We start from the raw sequence: 26,037 nt of genomic DNA on the forward strand, positions 1-26,037 counted from the left end.
GGTTTTGTGTTTCTTTCAAACCTATCTGAATGCGTTTCTTCCTGATTCAATCATTCTGCACGAAACAATTAGTTTGTAAGTTCATCTCATGGTATCTGGACAGTATTTATTTATTAATTCCCATGCCACCGAAAACACCTTACATTGACCTTTACTTTTGTGGTTTTCAACAAGATAGCATTCACAAGTGCATGAACCACCATGCCCTGGGTATGGGTAACCTAACCATATGGGATTCGATCCTGCAGCCGATTGTGTGGCAGGCAAGGACTTTACCACAAAGGCTGGCAATATGCTGAGGAATACACTTTTTTTAAATTCCGCTTGATACTTAATCATTTATCCCCATGACTGTGTCTGCCCAGTCATCTCTATGTTCACCAAATGAACTCATATGGATCTGAAAAGAGAAAGTGATCCAACTTGGTGTGTTGCATTAACCTGCATGGATTTGCTGTATTAATCTCCCTATCAATTCTTCTATTTGCCTCCTTCTCCTCTGCTTACATTGTGTAGTGCGTCTCACTGGCAAGTCAATTAATCTAGTTTATTAATCTGTTTAGTGCTGCGGGCTGATATATCAGCTTTTGCTTCTCAGCTGTAAAGTGCAGGGAGGTAAAATTTTGACTTTGGGGTGGTTGATTGGTCAAATAAATAATTATACTGCAACTAAACTCTTGAATTAAAAAAATCAAGATTAATATGTGACACAGTTAAAAATTAATGAGAGTAAATAAAAAACCAGCAGGTTGATGTACCAAAAACAGGCATAACAAATATTTTCTCAAAGATGTTTAAATGCCTTTGGCATTTCACTACAGTGCCCCACTGAGAAAGTGGCACTAAGAGGGTTAGAATGGAATTAGCGAAAAAAGCATCAATGTTTTATCATCATAACCAGGCACTGCTATGGCAAATTTGAACCAATGTTGGGCATTAGTGAATTCTAGGAGAAAGATCATTTGCAGAGGTTAATTGCCTTTTTTAGGGAATACGGTAGTTTCCTTCATCAAAGAAAACGAAAGGCCTTGATTGCAATTCGTTACCCACGATTAGTGTATTCATAATATACAAATTATTTGGTTTTAGACATCCCAGTTTAGATGAATGGCAATGGTCAACTTTCAAATGGACAAATTTCTCTTCGGGGGAAGGGGGCCTCACATGCACCCAAATTCTGCCCCGGGCCGCAAGAAGTCTGTGGGTAGCCCTGGCTCGGTGTACTCCTGCTGAATGTGCCTATTGTTTCCGTTTACTGCTATTGCAACTGTATTTCTCGTCTTTTCCTTAAGTAAATTGAGGAATTCAAGCGAAAAATTGTCACAGTTGATTTGCGGTTGTCTATATAGCCTATTGGGAGAGTCCATCCCAATGTATAGATTAATCTGTGCGGGGTAATTGGGTATTTAAGAGTCATAAAAAAGGTCATTTGCGAGGCTGTAATCTACTACTGCCAGTATGGTTTCACCATGTCAGTAAATTTATTTGATGAAGAATTTAAGAAACTGAAGATACAATATCTATATGGATACATTAAAAATATTAAGGTCTAATCAAATTTTACATGATAGTCAGCCGTAAAAAAACAATATCCTTGATGATCAACCGCAATCAATAAATAATGACTGGAATTGAGGAATCACTATCCATGTTGCTTGTCAATTTTCGAATCTCGAAATCAATTCGAGTCGAATAGGGAAATTAATTTTTTAATGTCAATTAATAGGGAAAAATTAATGATTAAAGCATTTTAATAAAGTCATTTTGTTTGTAATGTTTTAGGTTTCTCATTACCGTTTCGTGACATTACATCCTCCCGAAGAATTTTCCTATTTCACTTTCTATTCATTCAACCATCCATCGCATCCATCGAAGTACCTATTTTGAATCACGAGTAAGTTCGCGCTTTAAAGAAGCGGAGTCTCCATTGGTCTCCATTTGCTGGCATCTGCGGAACGAAGAAAGAAGAGCGGAAATCGCGGAAATGCATCTGGCCATGGCCACCGTTAATACTGGTTAATACTATATACCTACAATACCTTTAATACTATGTACCTATAATACTCCCTACTAGTAAAAACATCTTTGAGTAAAAAGGAGGCCATGGCGTAATTCAAAATGGTGCATGCCGCGTATCGGAGCAGGTGACACGTGAGAGACGTGAAGGCCTTCGGAGTGGATAATCGTTGTTAAATAATTTAGAAAATGAGTAACTTAGACCTGGAAAATTATAGTATTCCGAAATTTCCGGAGGTATACGTTGATGTAACGTATACGTCTGAAAATGATGAGGTAGGTCAATAGTAGATCAATCGGTCTTGCCTGTTTCTCTTCATCAGGCTGTGTTCAAGTTATTATACAGTTTTGTGATACTTTTTTTTCCAATTAGGTCGTAAGCGAACATTTTCAAAATGACTTGCCATTTCCTCTTGCCGCCAGCGAAGTTAGGTGTATTCCCTTTAAATCAGTGGAACTACTGTCGGTCAAAGCAGATGTGAAGGATGTGATAGAAGTGAATTTGGATTTAAAGGTGGGTTGGAGTTTGGCCATCTTTTTTATAGTTGGACTTATGATAGCGCCGATTATGGTAATCTTAGATTAACATATATTTATGAGTCTGTCATTATAGAGTTAAATTTTTGACGTTATTTATCTTTTGATTCATTTCGACGTTTTCTTGTTAGTCTCCCAACATGTATGCGGCATGAGTAGCATTCTTGAATGCTTATCAGTCTTTGCTATACATAATTCTCTAACTTGATGACGAACCCTACAGCTGTGAGGTTTATTTCGCACTTAATGCGCACCCTATATACACAATTATCTGATTGTTGACTATGTAAGAATCTTCCTACAATGACAAAAAACTAATACCTAGGTGCTTCAAGATGTCTACCAAAAAACAGCAGAAATGGCTATCTGCTTAAGGTCATGAGGATAATGATATTGTACAGTATACGAGGGGGGACTTTATTATTTTAGTTTTAAACATTAGTATCCCTCGAAGTACTCTCCGTTAACACTGATTGGTTCAAACCTTTTTCCACTGCGTGTAACAGCTTTGGTACTCTTCCTTTCCGATGCCTTGCAGTATTGCCTTTGATTCTCATTATCACCTCTGTAATGTCATCAGAACATTTGCCTTTCATCTCCTTTTCATCTGGGGGAACAAAAAGAAATCACAAAGTGCAGGATCTGGTTAGTAGGGCTGGCGAGGAAGCGCATAATTTTTTTTGCCAAAAACGGATTTATCAGGAGTTAACAAGTGGGGGATGAATTTTGCCACGATTCATCTCATTTGCATATCTTCAGCTGAAGTGCACTGCACAGAACTCCGCAATAGACCAGATTGTTCAGTGAGTTCATCAATAGTATGCCTCCTATTCTCGTACCCAAGAGCACAAATTTTTTCCATTTTTTCATCAGTTCTGGATGTGGTAGGCAGGCATAGGCATTTTAAATCGCGAATACCACTCGTACCGTGGAGTTCTTTTTAAGACATGTTATTTTTTAGCTGTAGACAACATATTAACCTCGTCCAATGCACTTTTATCAAGTAGAAAACAAAATTTCAACGCTACACACTGTCTCCAAATATCAGCCATTTCCAAAATCGAAGAGGTTGAAAAACTCTTAGAACAAAAACTTCTGCAAAGGCTCGCTGAAACCGTCTAAATCTATACTGTTTCACATATTGACTCAGAAAGGGTGAATTATCACCTATGTAATGGGAGAATCCCAAACTGTGAGAGTGATGTGCACAATGACTCTTCTAAAGACAAATGTATCTCAATATAATGCATCTAAATACATGTGTTGATGGAGAATTGTTTTTCAGTTTAATGCCACATCTACTCAGTTTTTGTGGACAACGGTTTCGGGCGCATTTATTTTTGGAACCGGAGGCAGGAGCTGGAATGCGACCGACACTGTTGTCCACCAAAAATGAGTCGACGTGGCACTAACCCGAAAAACAATTATCAATTTAATTACTGTGGAAGCATCTGTAACAGTTGTTAATGGTTATATCATATCAATGAACTTAAAAAAACTCATATTTGCTTAACTTGATGATTTGATCACAATGTGGAAGTAGTATTTGGCTGCTCTCTATAGAAACAGATGAAAGCTCATCTGCATGTACTTCAGTTATTGACTGTTGTATTTAAAAAAAATGATACTTTTCTTGCACTGAACAGTACTTATAACAATTGTAATTTCTGTGTAAATTCATTGAGTCTTGCTTGTTTAAAAACAAATAATAATCATTACATAACTTTGATTTTTGTCATTATTATCTGCTCTTTTCCATTAGCTGGTATATTAAGTTGACATTTATCGCTAGGTGCAAGGTTTCCAGGTTGTCCTACGCATCGATTCATCTTCGTGGTGACAGTTTCAGAGGCATTACAAAAGTCTTCAAAACCTGATGATGCCTGCTGCAACAGTGGCAAAACTGTCGTTATGAAGATGAATCAACACGACAACCCAGAATCCTATCTGCACATAATGCACCACTCTGTGGAAGCCTACATCGAAATTTATGGATATTTAATTATGCTCTAGTAATTATTTAACATTCTTGAAAACAAAAGACTAACTGATAGTGGTAGTTAATATTTACTCTACCTAATGTTCAATACACTCCTTTTTTATCCTTTATTAATGATTTCAAAACCTGGCGCACTTTCATCATTATTCACCAGTTGACATTAATTTCTTTAGCTCAGTGTGGGTGCAAGTTCAGCCTCCAGAGTGATCCAGTCAATGCATGTACTTAGTAGACACTCATAGAGATCAACGGAAGTCTATTTTTCAGAAAGATACTGCCCAAAAAAAAAAGATTTCAGCTTCAGTTGTAGCAGGTATACTTTTCATTCAGGGTAGCTAGAAATCCTCCAAAAACTTTTAGTAAACAAGCAGGTCTGGAGTTAATTCTGTGGCTGAACATGCCTTCAAATAGCTACCTGAACGAAGTAAGTAATAGGTGAGACAATTGAGTATTGTTGCATCATTCGCGTTGCATGTTTTCAAAGTTCAATTATCTTGAGTGATTTGGTTTTGCTATTCTGGTGAGTATGGCAGAAAAGCGGTTGAAATTGGTACCTCCCATTGCTAAGACTAGAATTGATTTCAAGGAATAAATAACGAGAGATACAAAACTGCAGATACATCCCACATAGCACAAAATTTCTTCTAGATGTCTAGAAAATATCTAGAATGTCTACAGCTAATGTTTAGAAAATATATCTTGTAATATCTTCTAGATATTTTGTAGATATCTGAATGTCTGCTTTTCCGATATCTACAAGATATCTTTGAGAAGATATTTTCTAGACATTCATATTCAAATTGGATCCATTGGGAAAATTCAGGGTAAATGATTCACTAATGATCCCAGCCAACATAGGAGGATTTATGGGGGAGAAGGAGGCACGTGCCCCCTCCCCCCCCCCCAGACGGTTTAAAATTAGGCAAGAATTTCAACACAGTTTATCATTATGATCGTTTTATTTTGTGTATTACAGAGCCTCAATCAGTGGAATAGCGAGTGGGTGGGTCTGGGGGGGTCCGGTTTCCCCCCAATTCCCACCCCCAAATTTCAAATTTATTTTCTTTAATAAGGCAAGAAATTTTTTATATTTTGGGGGGGTCCGGACCCACTGGACCCCCAAAATATAAAACTTGATTTTTTTCAATTTTTCCTTTTAGGAGGCAAGTGAATGTTTTTATATTTCGGATTTTTGGGTGGGGGGAGGGGGTGGAAGGACCCCCCCCCAATGAAATATAAAAATTGATGATTTTTCATTTTTTTTTAAATGAAGCAAAGTAAATGTAGTTTTATTTTTCAGGGTGGGTCCGGACTCCTGGACCCCCCCCCTCCAAATTTAAAAATTAATGATTTTTTTTCTTTTATGAAGCAAAGTAAATGTGTTTTAAAGGCTGTTTTACAAGGGGCACGGAATTGCGCAGGTTAGAGCTGCATTAATTTCTAAAATGGCGTGGAATTGCACGAATGCATGAACGAAATTAGAACAGGGGCTATTTTGCCGTCTCGCATCCACGCATTCTCGCATGTGTTCTAGCAATTCACCGCTTTACACGACGCAATTTTGATTGCGCCTTCGCACGTACGTCAGATTGCGCAATTCCGTATACCGTGTAAAACGGCCTTAATATTTCGAGGGGGTCAGGGGAGATCAGAACTCCCTGGTCCCCACTGCAATCCAAGAATATTCTAGGCATGATAAAGTAGGATATATTATTTAAAGTATCCAAGACATTGAAGATATTTTCTAGACATCTAGCAGATATTTAAAATATCCAAGACATTGAAGATATTTTCTAGACATCTAGAAGATATTTAAGATATCCAAGACATAGAAGATATTTTCTAGATATCTAGAAGATATTTTGTGCTATGTGGGTATTTATTTATTTTGTGATATGTAGTAATATATATTACTCAAAAATTGTGTGGGATTGCAAATAGTTGGGGATATAACCAAGATTAATTATATAAAGGCCTAATTACAATAAAATATTTGCCTCTTGACCAATAAACCTCACTTTCTGTTGACTTCATCAATCATATAAAGACATTAATTTTTATTTTCCCAGCATAGAATATTTTGCTTTTTTTTCTCAGGATGAAAATTTCAATTTTGCTCCAGGGGACACTGTGGGAATCATTCCTAAAAACAACTCAAAAGAAGTAGAAGAAATACTGTGTCACCTTGGTTTGCGGGACAAACTTGATGGGAAATGTGTTTTGTCTGTTGTGGGATCAGACGAAAGTGATAGCAAGAAGCGTAAAAAAATCCCTCCTCATCTTCCTAGGATATCAACCCTTCGTGAGTTGTTTGAAAACTGTGTGGAGATCCGTGGCCCTCCCAAGAAGGTGTGTGGATTTTTATTTTGCAAAACATAAATATTTATGTAAGATTTTACACTTTCCTGGCAAAAGATATGTATAAACTTCTAAGGATACCACGAGGAATCAGCAGCTCTTGGAATAGTACTCTTTAAAGAATTATGACTGCCAGAGCTAAGTCTATGCTGGTCCACTGTCCTCCGCGACGAGCAATCTGGCCCCACCTAATGCTGAGCTTCATTGGTCACTTCAAATATTCTTTCAATAGCTCTGAGAATGGGTAACGAGACAGTACCCAAAACGTCGCTGCTCTTACATAATCTTATCTGCGCAGTATCCCGTGAAGAGTTTATGCAGCCATATTTGTTATTTACTTTTATTTATTTACTTAATATTTTTCTCCTTCCTCCTGGAGAAATTCTCTGCGTGAACAAAATATCTGAATGACCAAAAATTATACAGAAAATAAATTGGATTGCTTTCTACTCTGAATCAGATTGGAAATCAATGATTAGCTGAGATTGATTGCTGTTAGGAATTGATGGCTACCTTGGCCTTGGGTTAATGTAGACATGAATAATTTAGAATGTATCACAAAAGTTTCCTCACTAATGGAATGATGCCATAATCGCTTTCGTTGAAAATTCAGCTCCATTTTTAGTGTTATATCTATTATTCACAGGTTTGCTATTAATAAAAAATTATTGTGTGTCATTGTTTAACAATGCTATATGCTATATCATTAATCAACTTGATGAAGCTTGTATAAGGGCCCACACGTCCTGGCAACTTATACAAACCAACTAAATAGTTGCTTTATAAAAGTTAGCAGTGCGCGGGGGCCCTAAGATGAAACAATTAGTTTGTTGCCAAATTACTCTCTGCCACTAAACTATGATCATTCCACAGTAGTTTTTTGATAATTTTGTTAAAGTAAAAGGGTAAAGTGAGAGGCGTGTTTGTTTATTTATTGCTTAAAATAAAAGGTAGATAATAAAACAAATAAAAGAGAGTGTACATTTACATTCTCTATTTAAATTTTATTTTTTTACTTACTTTTCCTCAAACAGTGGAGATCTGGGATCCTGGTTAGTGGCATAACAGTAAGGTGTTAGATTTCGATCTTTGTAGGCTTGGCCGTGGAATAGCACACCACAATTAGAGGGTACCAAAAATTGTCCCCTGACCTGTATGGCACTGAATCGTTTGTTGGGAAACTTTTTTGATTCATGTTACATGTATGCACATAGGCAGATAAAGAGGAGGGGGAGCACGGAACATGCCCCACCCTGTCGCTTAAAAAATAGGTGAAATTTTTCATGCAACTATTAATAAATTTTATATTTTAATATAAAAGTTATTAATGTTTACTCATGAATAACTTTTATATTAAAATTAATAGTATATTTTGTAGAGTAATAGAGTATTTGCACCTGGGAGGAATACGATTGAAATACAGTTGATTCGATAAAGTGTATCATAAATACCATTAATTTCGATTAACAGCATTAATTGTTGCTTAGTTTGTGTAATAATTAATATTTAATATGCATTGTTTTTGCATCGATCTTGAGCAGACGAAAATGCTCATCTCATGGCTCCTTGGTATGTGATGTCATTCTGTTCTATCTCATCAGCTTTTAAGGTGTTAATGATACGATGAACTATGTGTGCATTGGAAAACGTTGGTGGATCTGATCTATGTAAAGGGAAATACATTTAAGAGCATATCATGGAATCAAGTTTTATAAAGGTTTCTTCAATTAATATCCCAAAGGGGGATGCTTCAATGATTGGCCATGATGATTATGTTGGACTATATGTAAATGCCATGGCACGAAGTTTTAATGTAATAATGAGCTTATTTGACATCCGATTTTGAAAATATTTGCATCACTTTGTTTGGAATTGATTGACAAACATTTTAAATATGTACCCAAACTATTACTTTATCGAAAATTAATTTTCCATTTCTTAGTTAATAGTACGGGTACTTATATTTAGTGACTTAGTTTTCAAGAATTAAGTCATAATACAGTAGAATCCTGATTTAAGGTTTTTCAGGGGGGACAAAATTTAAAACACTAAATGCGGAAAAACACTAAATGAGGACCTGCAATTTTTTTCAGGTTTTAGGGTTTGTAATGATTAGAATGGCTTTTTATGAATAAAAAATATTATCTTAAGTAACTAAAAGGTGCTGAATGCAGCAAAAAATTCTTTAATGAAATGTTCTCTGCCCTATGAAGGTTGGATAATACTTTTCAGGAATCAGCTAAAAAAATGGGTAGAAAAAATAAGTAATGAGAGGATGACTATAGTTTTAATGAAATATTTTAAGAAAATTCTTATAAACATCAACTCAAAAGCATTCCCACATGGATTATTATTATGGACATTAGTGATTCCATTTTTATGCATATTTCAGTGGTCTCGATGAAATTTAGAATTTTTTCTGTAAAAGTGACATGTAGGTGACTATAGCATATCTAATATAATAAGAAAAGGTGTAAGTAGGTACTCAAAAAATCATGAGGAATGAGTGAAATAAAGGGACAGCAGAAGATCGCTAATCCCGAATTCTCAACTACCGAATATCTAGTAAAAGGGAGGTTTTCTGGAATTTTGCCAACTTAACGTTTTCTGTTGCCTCGGCGAAACAAGGGATTTATGAGCCTTTAAAAAGCCTCCTATGCGCACATTTTGGATTTCGAGGTCATCCAAAAAAGTAGAATCTTATTTCTAGTATGCGTACAAATCGATGGTGATTCAACTCGATGATAACACCAGATTCGTTGTCATATATCCGCGGCCTTATGCAGGTCGAATGGAGCCGGGAGAAGTTGCTTACGAGGCGCGCTGATCACCTTGACTCCGACGCCTCGTTTCTCGGCAGCTTTTAATAAAATTTGGTTGGACCTTGAATAACGATTAGCTGTGAAAAGGTTTAATCTTCAACAGAACTGGATTTCATCCGAAAAATTGTCAGTGCCTCTGGAGTTTGGCAATTTCGTCAAGGTTATGATGTCGAAGTCAACCACCAAGGGATACCTGCCGGATTTTCGTATTTTTCCGCGCTCATCTATTCTACCGTGAGTATGTGGTGATTTTTTTTCCAGCATGAGCGGTTAATTTAGAGTCATGGGCCGTGATAGTTCGTCAAAACTCCGATTGTCATTCTCTTTTGACATTAATTAGCTCCAGATAAATATTTTTGAATCGACAGCGATATCAACCAGCCGCATGTCGATAAATTGGCTCCGGGATATCTAAATTACGATGTAAAATAATGTTGTTCCTTAGGGAAAGAATGCTCTCACTCACGGTCATGACAGGGGAAACACTTCCTCTGTTCTTTCGCTGTTCCTCCGTGGAAACTGAGCTTGGAATGGATTATAGAAAGAATCTTCTAGTGAACTGCGCCTCCTCTAGTGAACCGAAAATGATATTGGGCCTCCTCTTTTGAAAAGAGAAAGTAGCCGACTGAAAAAATATTGGGCTAATAATCGACTGCCCGTAGGAAGTAGAGTTGAAAGGGGCATAAGCCATCCATTGAAAACGTAACGAGAAAACCATTATTGTAGCGGCCCTCGGGAGGATAACTCGTGTAATCAGTCGTCACGTATCATCGAAGTCAAGTTCAACAAGTGAAGGATAAGGTAGTTCGAGGTTATTAAGGGATGACTTTGCTCCATTAGATCGGATCTCATACAAAAAGTGCCTGGTGTTTGGATCAGAAGGGGAGCGAAACATTACGAGAAGACAAATCACCTCGCGCTCGCGGAAGAAAGCAGTTGAAGAAGCGTTCCCCGGTAGATTCTATCGACTCTTGGTAAACTTTCATGAGCCTGTTCTTGTTGATGAGTATAAATTCGAAGATTTGGATGAACCGTCATGAAAAAACGTTAAATCGGGCAAAAAGATCTTGAGCGGGACAAATTTTTACGACCATAAATGCGGAAAAACGCAAAATGCGGAAACACTAAATACGGATAATTTTTACACTGTCCTAATAGGGAATGAATCGGGACCCAAAAAAATAAACGCTAAATGCGGAAAAACGTTAAATGCGAAGACGTTAAATCCGGATCCGACTATTAACAAGGATCATCACTGTTTAAGTGCCTCTTAATGTTAATGTCAATATAAAACTGCAAATGAATGCAAAACCAAGAACCGAAGAGTGGGAAATACTATTAGGTAGTTCAAGGTAGAAAAGTAGATAGAGAGTCTTGTCGTCAGCATAACCGAGAAATAAATGAATGAAAGGATGTAGATGATGGCATGTACACACATTTAATCTAGTCCATAAGCCATTCCATGGCTTTTTTCCAAACTCTGTTTATGCTGTAGAGGGGCGTACCCTGAAGAACAAGGTATGCCTGGAAACACATAAAACAAACTGACATCACAGCTCTGAGAATATGGCCACCTGGTGTTTCAGCGCATCATTAATTTTGCAAATTTTAATAATAGGGTAGTTTCCTTCATCAAAGGAAACAAAAGGCATTGATTGCGATTTGTTACCAACCAATAGTGTATTCATAATATATAAATTATTTGGTTTTAGAAATCCTAGTTTAGACGAATGGCAATGGTCAATTTTAACTGCATTTGAAAAAGGCCAGATTGGCGCCCATGCGATGCCGCTCCACGTGACGTCACAGGGACCTAAATTCTGTATGAGTTGATAGGAGTTTTACATCGTCTGAGATTACCAATGCATGCATGAGGCACAGAGCTCAGGGAAACATGTCTTAATTATCACCTATTAAAACTGGCTTAGGTTAGAAAGTTTTCTTCATTTGATAAGGTATTGATAATCCTTATTTAAGCCAAGCGCTACCTGCTAGCAGCCTGCATCGCAGCGGTGCACATATCCTTGCCCCAAGTTCACCTCACATGGCGACAGCAGGAATCAGAATGACGTCACACAGGCTTTTCCCTGCATTCATTTTTAGACGTCGCGTTTTCACGCGCTTGAAAATTTTCACTTTTCATCTAATCGCGAAAAATAGATATCGTCATTTAAAAATGTTAAAGCGTGAAATGCATACTCTAGGAATAATTATCTTTCGATTTAGGCAATAAAAAAATAGTAGGAAAACAACCTATTAATATCTCTCTTAAAAAGTTCCTCACTATTCTCAGACTCGGAAGTTAGCCTAATTGAGGTTTAAATTTTTTTTAAGATCACTTCCTAAGTACGTGCAAATACTCTATTGTTGCATGTAGTTTTTAATCCCAAATATGAGAGGACCATTTGCCTGTCAGACTGTGGTGCCCCCTGCCCTAAAAAATCTAGGATCCGCCCTTGTGTATGCATGCTCAAATGAAGCAGGCAGTGTCCTGAGTTGTTTTCTTTGCCTTCCCACTGAAGGTTTTCCTTCGTGCCCTGGCAGAGTATGCATCGGATCCTCCTGAAAAAGGCAAGCTGCTCAAGTTATGTAGCAGGGAGGGATCTGCTGAGTATGCGAAGGTGTTTAATGCCTCATCTGGGGATAGTCCTGGCTTTGGTCTCCTCCAGTTTTTTAAAAGTTTTCCATCATGCACCCCACCTGTCTCAGTTTTACTTCAGCACCTGCCACGCCTCAGGCCTCGGCCATACTCAATTGCATCATCCCCACTTGAAGGTAATTGGTAAGTCATTAGCATTTCATGACCGTCCTTCAAGTTTGTTGCCATGTTTAAATCATCTTTTTTTTACCTTCCCTCTTTAACTCCTCTTTAACTTTTGGCTAAGGGATACTACTTATTGTAGTTCCAATATGCTATATGATCCTGCCTCAATATCATTATTTGAGTTAAAATAAATGATTGCTCCACTTTTAGACATGGTTGTGTGATCAGTATAACATAGTATATGAGGAAATTTACTCAGTCCTGGTGAATAACGCTTAAGAAGACTTGTGCTCAATACTGGGTATTTGATGCTTTAAATTATATATCACTAACAAGCAATTCAAAATGCTTCCCATGGTACGCGGTCCTGAATTCCACGTTGAGGTCCCAAACAGTAACAAGCAAAATATTGATAATTGGGAGTATTTTTCTTAGCTAAAAGCATCTTCCTTTTTGTACTCTCTCATAACTTTCCATGAATGTTTGAAACATTGGAGATTGTTTCTTGCACAGAGTTTGATGGTTGAATTAGAATATTTTTGCTTATATTTTAGCCTACGGATAATCTTCAGTGTATACAAGGAGAATTCATCAAAAGGTGTGTGCACTTCATGGCTTGAGAGCTTCCTTCCACCTGTGGATCTAGACGAGCAATTATCGTCGTTGAGCTTGAACCCATCTCAATCTGAGGTGAGTTGTTGAGCCTCGAGCCGGTACATGCTCTCTTGATTTTGGAAGCTGAGTCATGTCTCATCATCACTTTCCACACTATGGGTATTACATTTGCCCTTGGCCTTCCAGCTGGGCTTTGCTTGAGCTAGTAAGAATATAGTAAACATTAAAGGGTGTTAATACAATGAATTCAGCCACACGGATAAATATTGCATAAAATGAGTGGATGTCCAGGATGTCGCACCTATTCTCATTTTGTGAATCTCTCTGTGCAATTGTCTCTCCACTTATTTGCATGTGTAACATGGTTATATTGTATTTTTACGAAACATTGAAGCAAAATTGTACAGAACAGCCATTAAAAGAGATTTTTTCAGTGTAATAATTCAATAATTATTTAGAAAACAAGAAGCTTTACAAGAAATTGTAACATGAAGGCTACAGTAGCTGAGAACCCCAATCCAAGTGGTACTCAGGCTCTGTGAACTGAAGGATAGTGGCCTGCGCAACTGGTACTCTGGCACCGTGGGGATAGTGCCAATGAGAAATCTTGTTCCTTATTCTTTTTATCCAACAATCTCATGAATTAACAGTACAATTTCACTTAGGAAAAATCAATAACTTTGACACCACCGAGTCCTCTAAATCCAATAAAACTCGGCTAAAGAAAGTATCTTGGCAACTTAACTCTTGTAAAGCAGCTTATGCAAATTTGGGGGTTCTGGGTTTGTATCACTGGTGATGCAAATGATTTTTTTTCTCTGTCAAATTCTCCACTTTCAGTCCATGCAAAAAATAGAGATACCCAAGTTTGAAGTGTTGTGTAGTGGTTACTTCTCTGCCATTAGTTATGAATACTGCAAATTAAGGTAAATTTATAGATAATATGACAAAAGATATGTACTTAAATTTTTATTTGAATCATTAGATGGTCATGCTTACCCATGCTTAGCATTTTAATGACTCTAAGTCCTAACTGAATCTCATAAAGAACATATAGAGACCATAGATATTTCAGTGGTGTTCTTTGCATGCATAGCAGATTATTTTTCGTTGTGGATATTGCATCAAATCATATCAAATGAAAGAAAGCATCGGGGGCAGGATCTCAATCCTGTGTTCTTTTTGTTTGCTGGAACAAATACGAAACGTTTTTGCAAATAGCATCCATGAAATCTGATTGAGTGAACCATGAACGATAACAGACAACAGAAATGGTAAAGGCAGGGAATGAGCACAATACAGTTTTGATTACTCAACCATGGTTGAATTTTATGTGATTCTGATTAAAATAATGGAGCGGTCAAATAAATGCCCTTCTTATATGTGTGGCTCGGTTGGTTGTGCATTGGAAGAAAGGCGGGCATTGCGATAATTTTTACATGTTTTCAACTCTGCATCAAGCTTGTAGATTGAAGGTTAATAGGTAAATTAAGTAAGGATATGAATCGCTGTAAAAGCTTAAAAGAGGCGTTTTTTTTGGTTTACAGTGCAACCTCGATAAAACGAGACCCCACGGTGCTCAAATAAACGAATATTAGCGAATTGCGAATTGTCGCTTTACCGGAGGTGGAGCAAATAATAGCCAATATGCCTATTGCGAACAGTTACACAGGAACAGGAGCGGTGCGGCAACAGAGAAATTTCTATCCGATAAACGTAAGCATAAATCCAGACGAAAGGCGATTTTTTTTTCATCACTAAATTTCCTTACTTAAATAACAAATAACAATTCAAATAATTTATAAGTGCTGTGCTGAATCAAAATAATGCAAAACATTGCTTTGTCAATCATTATGCCAATGTACAACCGATGAAGCATTTTTCGATGTACTTAGTTAGTGCATTTACGTGATCATTCTATTATGTATATTGGTATCATACACTGAAAATTCAAAAAATAACTGACAAAACTGTATCGCGGTTATTTAATGCCACAAATGCTTCCATGGGTGTATGTTTCTTGCTCCTGTACGTTAAGCGGCAGTTGAGTGAAATAACGTATTGCATTTGTTTCTGCAGACGAAAACGGTGGAAGGTTGTATAACGATCCTGCCTCAGAAGACTTTTTCTATCATATAATGTAATATCTTCATGCTCGCGACGTATTTGAAATAACACACTGAGTTTACCACGGCACTGCAATAAAAATGATTTGAATTAAAACTGGTAATGTAAGAAAATATAATTAACGTGATATTATTGGACGAAAAAATACAAATCTGATATTATGCTCATGTCACTTAAGTAAAACAAAAGCAAGATACAAGAAACTGCGACGAATATAACTCACATGGGTACTATTTGCGACAAAGAAACGGAAAGGGATATGCATCTGATGGACCCTAAGGCCAAAAAAACTTAAGAGTATGAGTATGTATTGATTTAACATTCTTAATAATCACTGAGAAACATGAAAATAGGAATGCAGAGTTTTTTAAATTAAATAAACTAAAAGCGCAGCATCAGCTCTTCACATATGCCATCTGTGGCGGCACCAAATGCATACGACATGGCAGCAAATGAGAGTCGGTTGTTCTGCGAGTTCTTCCAGCGACCATCAGGGGATGCTGGGCCACCCGGGTGACGGAAGAGAGTGCCAGTACAACTTCGGCCACTGACGCAAATAGTTCACCCATGCGAATAGTACAATGTGGTCGTGACTATTACTTGTAACCACAACAGAGAATAAAAACGTCCATCCGGACAATTCACTCCGAGTATCATTGTATTGTACATCCTACACCATCGCTAAGGCGCACTACTTACCTCTAGAAGTATCATTGCAAGAAATACCTCGTACTGCAAGGGTTTTGTTGGGGAGTAGGTTGTAAAAGAGTTCCGTTTTGTCTATGTTATATCACGCGGGGTATACTTCTTAAGATAATTAGGATCGGAGTCCTTTCTTCCACGACTTGGGGTTTGCACTGCAGGCATCAACAGCAATTATCCCTGAAATACTCCGCATTAGGCTTAGGCATAGCCCCTTTCTCAGAAGTTCCCGCTGATTGAAGTGGGCAAAACCACCCGAACAAAGCTCCTCCTAACTCTTTATGGTCTACATTCCTTGGGCGCTTATAGATAAAAAAATGAATTACGCCAATCTCATATTACTCTATTATTTTTATTTTTTTGCTTGGACGTGTTTGGTGTTTTTTGGCCATGGTGTCTACCATCAAATGCTCTCTATTCACACAACTCATGGACCTGCAGGTATGCTGCCGACTGCTTTCTGCCGCCCGAGGAACAAAAGATCAAGCATTCGCGAATGTTAACGACACAATATTTTCACCAAAATGAACTACTTATTTATCGAACGACAGTTTACTGCATGAGTTTGAGACCGAGCACTCCATGTTAACTTCATTTCTAACAGATCGCCAGAAATCACAGAGATTAAGGACATTTGGTGAAGGTATTCCGGTGATGGAAACTCTCGCTATGACGAGTGCCAGCAACAGAAGGACCTCGTAAAAACGAATTTTTTTTACATGCTTATTATAGGGTCAATTGACGTTGTCTCGGCTATCTTCCGTAATGGCAGGGGTCTCGCAATATTCCGTACTCGCTTTAACGAAGCTCTACTGTTCATCAATAAGTGCCCTAAATGGGTGTACTCCCGCCAACAAAATAAACCCGGCTCCTATAAAGATGTTGACATAAGTTTTCATGGGCATTATTTGCTCCTCCCGCTGTAAAACAATAATTTTCCGTTGTGAGGGCTTATTTGTGCACTTTGAGGTATCGTTTTATGAAATTTCCTCTGTATTTTGTTTTATCTCTTATCATTTTATCTTCAGGTGCCCCTTTTCTTCAGAAAAAGCGCTGGATTTTGTTTGCCAAATGATCTTTCCATGCCCATCATATTGATTGGGCCTGGTGTTGGTGTCGCCCCTTACATTGGTGAGTGCATTAAATACTTTAATTATTGCAATAATATTTTTCTTTAATTGAATGCTTCCATTAAAGAGGAGAAAAATTGGAGACATACCAGTATGGCAATCTCATACTGTTGTGATACAAAAATTGAAACGACTACTTTTGGTCATCGGATGATTTAATTTAGCCAAGGAAGTCATGGAATGTCTGGGAAATAGATTATGTCATCCAGAGGGAACATTCTTCCTGTGTTTGTCAAATGTTGATTTTTTCTTATATTTTTATATGAAGGTATAACTATTTTTGAATATACCATCCCCGACATATCATTCAGATTATGCACAGTACTTGTGTTCTCAGCAATGGTACAAAGTTAATTTTTTAAATGCTCAACAATGTTCAAACTTATATTAAATGGTATTTTTGTTTGATTGTTGTGTAGTGCCATTGCTAGATACATAATGACTTTTTTGTTTTGCCAAACTTCAAGTATTGTTTTTAACTGGGTTCAGATTGGCATTGTAGCATGAGTGTTAGCTCCCCACCCTGTTGGCCCGGGTTTACCTCCTGGCGGTGGCAGGGTTTTTTCTGAGACGGCCACATCCCTTTTTGAGTGCGTAGTGGAGGGTACGTTAAGCACAGCATTCTCACATTTAGATTGGATGTCCAGCTGTGGTCCCCTTGGTGCCTTTTGTTAAGAGTATGTGAATGCTAATACGTACTGGGTTTCTCTCTACCCTTTCCACCCTACCCTTCCCTAATAGTGCTAATGACCTTAGCTGTCAGTTGCCTCCTCCAAATACCTTACCACTTAAAAACTTCTATAGATCAAAAGAAATACTTCTCTTACTCAGTAAGATTTTCCATATTTTTGCACCGAAAGTTATTAAGATTTTAAATAATTTGTGATTCCTTCGAATGATATAACTCAAGTTTTTGGCGATGAATGCCATTGCCTTGTACAACATTTGTCCTTCCTATAGAGGTAGTATAAATTTCATTTCTACATTACATTTCAAGCTTTTTTTGTTCTTTAAATACCATTTGTTCTTTAAAATGGTTTTGGAGCAATATATTCCAAGATCTAATTAGGTTTTTTAGCTCAAAATTACAGAAAACCTATGCTATGTAGTAAAAAAAGTGAAGGTTCTTTTAAAAAATTCAGAAATTGAAGTTTGTGTGACTGTAATGAAAACCATTTAAAAAAAAGCCAGTCTGTATAACATCCTTAATGTGACTCCTTAACCCTCTTAGTGCTATCCTTCTTCCTGGGGTACTGGCGAGAAATGGGGAGGGTATTTTCATAAAATGTAGCAACTAGGAAAAAAAAAACATTACAAAGCTATTTTATTACATATACATAAGCATTTTTTTATTATTGCTCAAGGTTAAACAGTTTAATATTGACAAAATATTTTTATGTTTACTAAAACAAAATATATCAATGTACAGTAAAACCTCTTTACATCATAATGGAGGGGACCAAAATTTGGGCAATTTGATGTATGGAGGTTCACTATAGAGAGGTTTTAGTATTAGGCACCATTTTTTCATATCCTTCGGAAATGAAAGGAACCACTGTCTTTTAAACCATTATATTTATGTGTTTAAACAAACATGCATGCATTAGTGAACATGTATCTATTATTTAATAATTACAGAAAGCGAGCGCTATCGCATGATTTTTACCATGATTCGAGGGTAAACGATGTGATCTCTCTTAATTCAACAGTCACTTAAAATGATTAAGATAGTTGGATACCTTTTCTCTTATTTACTGTTAGATATGCTCTCATATGGATCAAAATGGCCACAACTAATGATAAATGTGAAAATTACAGCATATTTAAGGTGTGTAAGAAAAAAAGGGTGTAACATTTATCGCTGAAAATGTCATTCCATGTACGTAATCACAGCTGTATTAATGGACTCTATTAGTCTTGGTACAATTTGTGGAGGTAGTTTGGCCATCTCGGGGGTGTCTCCTTGGTATGATAAGTGGAGGTTTTACGACATAAAGAGGTTCACTACAAAGAGGTTTGCCTATAAATTTACATGTAAATCTGATGGGACCGTAGGGGTGGTATGAAGTACGGAGGTTTATGATGTAAAGAGGTTCACTACATAAAGGTTTTACTGTAATAAGTTATAGAAAATTAAATAATGGACTACGTAAGAGCCGATATATCGGCCTGCCGCGCTTTTCGCCCGAGCTGCAAAAGCCGATATATCGGCCCGCCGCACTAAAAGGGTTAAAGTTGGAAGAGCCAAAATTTTGGTCCCTTAGAGTTTCGCTTTGCAGAGGTTTTACTGTTATTCCATTTGGCCAGTCCCGGACACTTTAAAGTCTGATTATTGATGAAGTCACTGGCGTTCATCTTGGCAGGCTTTCTGGAGCACCTCTCTGCCCTGAGGAAAGTTGACAAGTCTGGGGAGTGTGGGGAAGTGTGGTTGTTTTATGGGTGCAGACATCCTGATGAAAATGGCATTTATGAGAAGTACCTGAAAAACTTTTCGGATAAGGGAGTTATTAGTAGACTGTTCCTGTCATTTTCCCAGTATTCTGGCTCCTTTGATAATTGGAATGGATCCAGATATGTTCAGGTAAGAATGTTTTTCACTCTCTCAATGTAATTACATCTGTTTTAGTAATTAATTAAAGTATTCTACTACTGGCAAAGTTAGGTTTTATATAAAGCTTGCTTACATGAAGCTTAATGAATTAGCTCGATTTGTTTCCCCTCCCAGTTTGGACTTCCCTTTTCAATTCACCATGAGGAGAGGCATGAAAAATGTGGGGTTATTTCTTATGGTTAAAGTTGGGATTATTGTAATTATTTGCAAAAGTGTGTTATTGTACCCTGAAATCAGAGTTATTTCATTGAAAATGTAATGGATGTTAACCCTTTCGCGACGGCAGAGTTTTCATCTTACAAGGGGAGACCACGAAACTTGCTCCGCCTTTTTCAATGCCGTATTTTTTATGGCCTTCGGAATGGTGAACACATCCCTGAACTAGTAGTGGTTCCGTTGAATGGGCCTTAGTTTGGCTGTAATTAATTAATTTTCATGCGGTCCTTTTCACAAGCCGCGTATAGTTCCATGGTATCGCAACATTTTTGAATTTTCAATGAAATAACTCAGATTTCAGGGTACAATAACACACTTTTGCAAATAATTACAATAATCCCAACTTTAACCATAAGAAATAACCCCACATTTTTCATGCCTCTCCTCATGGTGAATTGAAAAGGGAAGTCCAAACTGGGAGGGGAAACACCTCTCAACAGGCGGGTCGGGTGGGGTAGTGGTTAGCGTTTACGGCTACAACCCGGGGGACTAGGGTTCGAGGCTTCGTGATGGCTTGATATTTTGTTGTCTTCATTGTGATCATACGGCGTCGGCTTTTTATAAGTTTTAATTGTGACAAGCATAGACATGAGACTATTTTTTTATCATCATAATGGCGTATAGGTATTTAAGCAGTGTCATTGTCAACGTGGACAAGTGAAGGCTCCTTTTTTCTACTCTCCTCAAAAACATACCAAAAGGTTAACAGTGGCTTTTTTTTTTCGAAGAAATGACATTTGTTGGTGGGCATCTTGTTATCATATTGGATGGGCTACGGAAGATTTTGGGAAGCGGCAAGCACAAGACACATTTGGTGTAATTGTTGCTTTTAACCCTCTAGCGGGCGCGACTGTTATTTCTACGCAACCGGGCGAATGGCGTACTTTGCCCGTGTTATGTGCATATATGATAACACTCGATTTAAAAAAAAATTATCTTTATTTGTGGAAATTAGTAAAATCTTGTACATTTATAGGTAATAAAGATATAAAGGTACACAGGTGGTACACGGCCGGTCGCGTGGCGTAATTTATACGCCACGTGTGATGGGTTCCTTTTGCTGATCTAAAAAATTAGCTACAATACCTCGAAGTTTGAAAACTCGCAACATAGAAAGTCAAAGTACATTGTAGGAATACACGAGACAATTTTAGCCCAGAATGTACGTACGATGTTGAAATCCTTGGTTTTCGAAGATTGACTACGCCACCACCCCCGGTCCATGGTCATCAACTTTTATTTCATCCTATTTGTTAATGGAAATTATATTTCGGAATGGTTCTTTTAGCACATAGGTACTGTGTAAGTAAACTCCCTTTGGAGTAAAGTGAATAACAAGTGTTCGAGAAATATGGCATTTTATAATCGTTTTGTGTTCTTATTAATTATGTCTGTACGCATGTTGTTGATCGCCGCGAGCCTTTAATGGCATGTGCTCTCGCAAGAGTGGTTTTCATTTTTAATGTGGAAGTTGATTAGTATAAGCAATGAAAAATTAACATTTTGGCGCACACCAAACCTTGCTAGTGTAGTCATCGTATCTCCGTGTTTGAAATGACACTGCTTAAATACCCAAACGCCATTATGATGATAAAAAAATAGTCTCATGTCTATGCTTGTCGCAATTAAAACTTATGAAAAAGCCGACGCTGTATGATCACAATGAAGACAACAAAATATGGAGCCATAACGAAGCCTCGAACCCTAGTCCCCCGGGTAGTAGCCGTAAACGCTAGCCACACTACCCCACCCGACCCGCCTGTTGAGAGGTGCGATACCATGGAACTATACGTGGCTTGTGAAAAGGACCGCATGAAAATTAATTAATTACAGCCAAACTAAGGCCCATTCAACGGAACCACTACTAGTTCAGGGATGTGTTCACCATTCCGAAGGCCATAAGAAATACGGCATTGAAAAAGGCGGAGCAAGGTAAGTGGTCTCCCCTTGTTAGCACAACTGCTGTACTGAGCCCCAACAGACTCTTCTTTCTCGTGGTACGGAGCATTTTTGGAGGGCATTCGTTAAGGAGGGTCTCGTTGAACCTTTTTGACCCCTCCACGCTGGGACTGCATTATCTCGGACTCCGAGAGTAGTTGTGCTCCCTCCTTTCCTGGTTTACGACGATACCTGCAGAATTGGTTCGCGGTCAACTTATGTATTGCTTATATGTATTTAGCAAATGGATAATTGTTACCGGCACGTAAATTACAGACTTTGAATTGAATTCCTCATTTTTTTCTGAGCATTTTCAAATTTTAATCTAAGTTCTAAGGCCAATATTAACGCATTTAATGCAGCAACAGTTTCCATGTTGATTTTTATACATAACTCGAGATATAAGTTAATATTTATCGTAGAATTTCGTTTAAAAATTGTAAATGCTACTCAAAAGACAAATAATTCAATTCTTAGTTTATTTTTCTTGAGAAATGAACAAATATTTATTTCGAAACCTGACTTGATAAACCATTGTATGACCGCTGTCCCTTACCGCTAAGAGGGGTTATAAAAGAGCAGGGGTCCAGGTACCTGCTCCCGTATTCCGAGGGTAAATTCTAAACCCCACATGGTTGGGTCACGAGACAAAGACGACGTAAACCCGCGACCGTCCTAACAGGGGGAGAGCTAGAAAACGTATATATAAGACTTTCGTTTTCCTAGCTTGGAAAATGTCACACGTAAATATACGCTTGTCGTCTCCCAGGTCAGGAAACGTCCACATGTATATATACGTGTATAGTAGGGAAAAGGTTAATAATTAAGTGCCATCTTCACATAAGGCCTACCCATTTACTTTATGTTCCTTGAATCATTAAGATGGGTAAATTTGAGCATAAAGGTAGTTTTGATGTAGATGCTTTTTGATAAGTTTCACTTCCACTAATAGAACATTTATGAGCATGAGACTTGTTTATCACTCAAAATGTTTTGTGCAGCTTTCTTTTCCCACAAAACAATATTGCAAAAAAATCGCAAGTAATATTTTGTCATCAGTGCTCTATCTACACATTGTTGGAATTTTACTTAGTGGTCTTTTTGCCCAGTTAGGCTTAATAAGTTTGTGGAACATGAAAGAAAATCACTGTGGCAATGGCTTTAGCAATGGTGAGCTGCTTTAAGCACGCCATGTTTTTAGTCTTTCCAGGAGGAGCCACTTGTTGCGGTAATATGTAGTTCGAAATAGGCATTGTAGACATTACCTGGGAAGAAAGGCATCTTTTTAACTCAAATTGTTAGTTTGTGTATCATATTGAACAGGGAGGGGTGGTTATGCTACATGATCTCTTCCCCTACCTTTGCAGAACTGTTTCCTGCTGCGGGTTGGCAATTTTTACATGCTATTTTAGATATGTGGCAGAATCAGGAGTTTTGGGAGATGGAGGAAAATTTCCATAATTTTATCACTCAGGTTGTAAATTGGTGGGATTTTTGGGTTGCCTGTCGAAGTGCAGGTTTGAATACCTGTTACTCTAGATTCCAGAGGCTAATGGAAATTAAAACCACACCAAACAAAGAACCAATAATTCACATAGGTTAAGACCTCCCAAGTGCACTCACACAATTTCGAATTATTTTTTCAGCGGGAAGGGGTTCCAGTTTTCTCTTGTTCACTTTCTCAAATTCCTTTTTAGTTCCCCACCTCTACACCAAATTTCAGCTTTCTAGCTCTTCTGGAAGTGGTCAGCAATTCATATCAATGGTTGAGTCTGTCAGTCAGCCACACTTTGAGCTTTATATGTTATGAGCATGCATTACTATTTACCATGATCTGATTTTCTCGTTCCTTAAAGATATATCCTATCAGGACTCCACTGCAACTGCTACATTTGAGACTCACCTTTTCAATCTATGTGAACACCTAGATTGTTCTGCAACAATGCAAGCCACAATCCATCTCCGTATGATGTGCCCCCTTACAATGAAATCCTCGTTTTACAAGTCCTGTCAAATTTGTTACTTGGAGGTTTTGCCTGTAGTGTTTGAGTCTTCGTGTGTATCCCATCTGTAGTAGTTATGTATGCATGTGCATCTGTGTTTGTGTGGTGATAACCTTGACCTGTGTTTTTGCAGGATAGTATCTGCTCTCTTGGAGGTACATTTGTTGAACAGCTGGTGGACAAGGGTGCTACCTTGTATATCTCTGGTGATGGGAAAAACATGTTCAAAGATGTAAGGGATAAAGTGGCTGCCTTGATTGAAACTCATAAAGGTAATTAAAATTATCCCACGTGATATACCGTATGTGTCTGAATATAGTCCCCCCTTTTTTTCCAAAAATGCCCGTGATAAAAGTTAAGGGGGGGGGACTATATTAAAACCCATTTTTTAAGTTTTTTCCCGAAACCCAAGCCTCAAAATTAGGGGGAGGGGACTATATTTAGAGGGGGACTATATTCAGAGGAATACGGTATTTGATTTTTATTTTATTTGACGATGATATTATCTTCTAATTTTTCATCAGACTAGTAACTGAACTTGGATTCACTAAGTGACCGATAGGGTAAAGTCCACTTTTTTGGAAGAGATTTTTTAGATCAGCATTGTGAAAATATACACAAAGGTATCGTACCGTCTACTTTTTTAATTTAAAACTCTGCAACACGTATTTCAACTGGCAAACACCTGATGATGACTGCAAGCCAGTTGAAACATGAGCTTTATTGTTTTGAAATAAAAATAAGTTGACAGTACGATGTTTTTGTGTACCTTTTTTTTGGCCAATAGAACTATCTTTTTAATGGCTTGATATAAATATCATTTTCACTTAATTACTTGTTTCTCTCAGTTTGATTTCAAAATAATTACTATTTTCATTATTGTGTGAAAGCATGAAGCAATGCTGTGAAAAAAAACATGTATGATGTCATGACGGTCCACCCCCTGCCGCTATATGGTGTAGCAAGTGCGTGCAGATGATCAGCTATGGAATCTAAAGAAATCAGGCGTGGCAGGAGTGATTTGCTGTTAAAAACTTTTTTGATTGTACTTACGTTGATATTATAGATGAAGATGATGCATTTTAATGTGGTAATTTCTACTAGTATTTTGCATTAGAATGAGTCTTACAGTGTAATGGCATGAAAGAAAAGAAAAAAATGTGTGGCTAGCTTAGGAGCTTTTATCACATTGACTGTAAGTTAGATGTGATTTCCTGTTGGATTTCTAATGGAAATGGAAATTAAAATACCCAGCTTCTGGGTATGCTGTCGATTTATGCCTTGATGACCCCCATCCGTGTGCTTTATTTTACCTTCGATTTATTACTTTGTACCTATCATTTCAGGTGTGACAGCAGAAGAGGCCTCTACAATAATTAAAAATTTGATCTCTAAGAAAATGTATTTGGAAGATATTTGGATATAATAGTACAGACTAAAAATTGTTGTAGTTTTTAAAGTTTTTTTGTGTATTATAAATTTATCTTGATAATTATTGTGACATTTTAATTGAGTGCCAATGGGCTTTCACTATCTTTTTTTCACCATTCAGTGTTTAACGTCTTTTACCTATTGAACCTTACTGTTGTTAAAACTATTGTGTTTTTCTTAGAATTAAATTTTACTCATTTTTTAAGGCTTACTGGCTTTCAAGTTGAAATGGCATTTCACTGAGCAGGTGCATCTTGACAAGTACAGATGACACCATCCTTACCTATGGTGCGGCACTTTTTAACTTTTCTGAGAAAGTTGATGGAACTGTACAGAATTTGTGGCATTCCTTCCATCAACATGTATATGCTTCATCCACACCTTATCTGTGAATCTCCTGAGTTAATTTCTTGTTCTAACCCACCACTTGTAGAAATTCCTATTCTCTCCATTCAAAGAACCTCCATTTTCCTCCTTATTGAGGGTACTGTCTATCATGATCCTCCTTTGTCACCATCTATGATCCCACGCCATACAGTGCTATGATCCATACAAGTCTGAATGCTGACCCTATCAACATCACTGTTTTCATCTCCATATGTGAGGAACCAAGGAAAGCAATGGGCTTGTTGGCCAAATGTTTTTATTTAGGATTGTGAATTGAGTGTGATAAATGAATGGACTGGCATTTTTCCTTTCTTTATCCTTTATTACTTTTATATCTACTTTCTACTTCAAATCGATGGCCTTATCCCTCTTGCAGTTAAG

General features: G+C 37.5%; 1 protein-coding gene across 2 annotated transcripts; it reads left to right on the top strand.

Annotated features, from left to right (window-relative positions):
* The first annotated feature begins 2,021 nt into the window (after positions 1 to 2,021).
* LOC124166861 (methionine synthase reductase) lies at positions 2,022 to 25,491 on the top strand. 2 transcript variants are annotated; one of them, XM_046544570.1, is made up of 9 exons: positions 2,022 to 2,292; positions 2,390 to 2,530; positions 6,650 to 6,901; positions 12,255 to 12,514; positions 13,051 to 13,186; positions 16,969 to 17,071; positions 19,434 to 19,651; positions 23,972 to 24,110; positions 25,185 to 25,491. In XM_046544570.1, exons 1-9 carry the CDS (start codon positions 2,206 to 2,208, stop codon positions 25,262 to 25,264), a joined length of 1,416 nt encoding a protein of 471 aa, XP_046400526.1. In that variant the 5' UTR covers positions 2,022 to 2,205; the 3' UTR covers positions 25,265 to 25,491. The 2 variants fall into 2 exon arrangements, with proteins under 2 accessions (XP_046400526.1, XP_046400528.1); XM_046544572.1 differs by lacking the exon at positions 2,022 to 2,292 and adding an exon at positions 4,726 to 4,976 and having other exon boundaries at positions 2,418 to 2,530.
* Positions 25,492 to 26,037: the final 546 nt, after the last annotated feature.

Source organism: Ischnura elegans, chromosome 10 (genome assembly GCF_921293095.1).
Source record: "Ischnura elegans chromosome 10, ioIscEleg1.1, whole genome shotgun sequence".
Lineage (NCBI taxonomy): Eukaryota > Metazoa > Arthropoda > Insecta > Odonata > Coenagrionidae > Ischnura > Ischnura elegans.

Excerpts from the sequence above, each read along its gene's own strand:
- LOC124166861 (XM_046544570.1), top strand. The coding sequence starts at position 2,206 with ATGAGTAACTTAGACCTGGAAAATTATAGTATTCCGAAATTTCCGGAG. Across the intron at positions 13,187-16,968 it reads TGAACCCATCTCAATCTGAG|GTGCCCCTTTTCTTCAGAAA; the intron begins GTGAGTTGTTGA and ends TTTTATCTTCAG. Across the intron at positions 17,072-19,433 it reads TGGTGTCGCCCCTTACATTG|GCTTTCTGGAGCACCTCTCT; the intron begins GTGAGTGCATTA and ends TCATCTTGGCAG.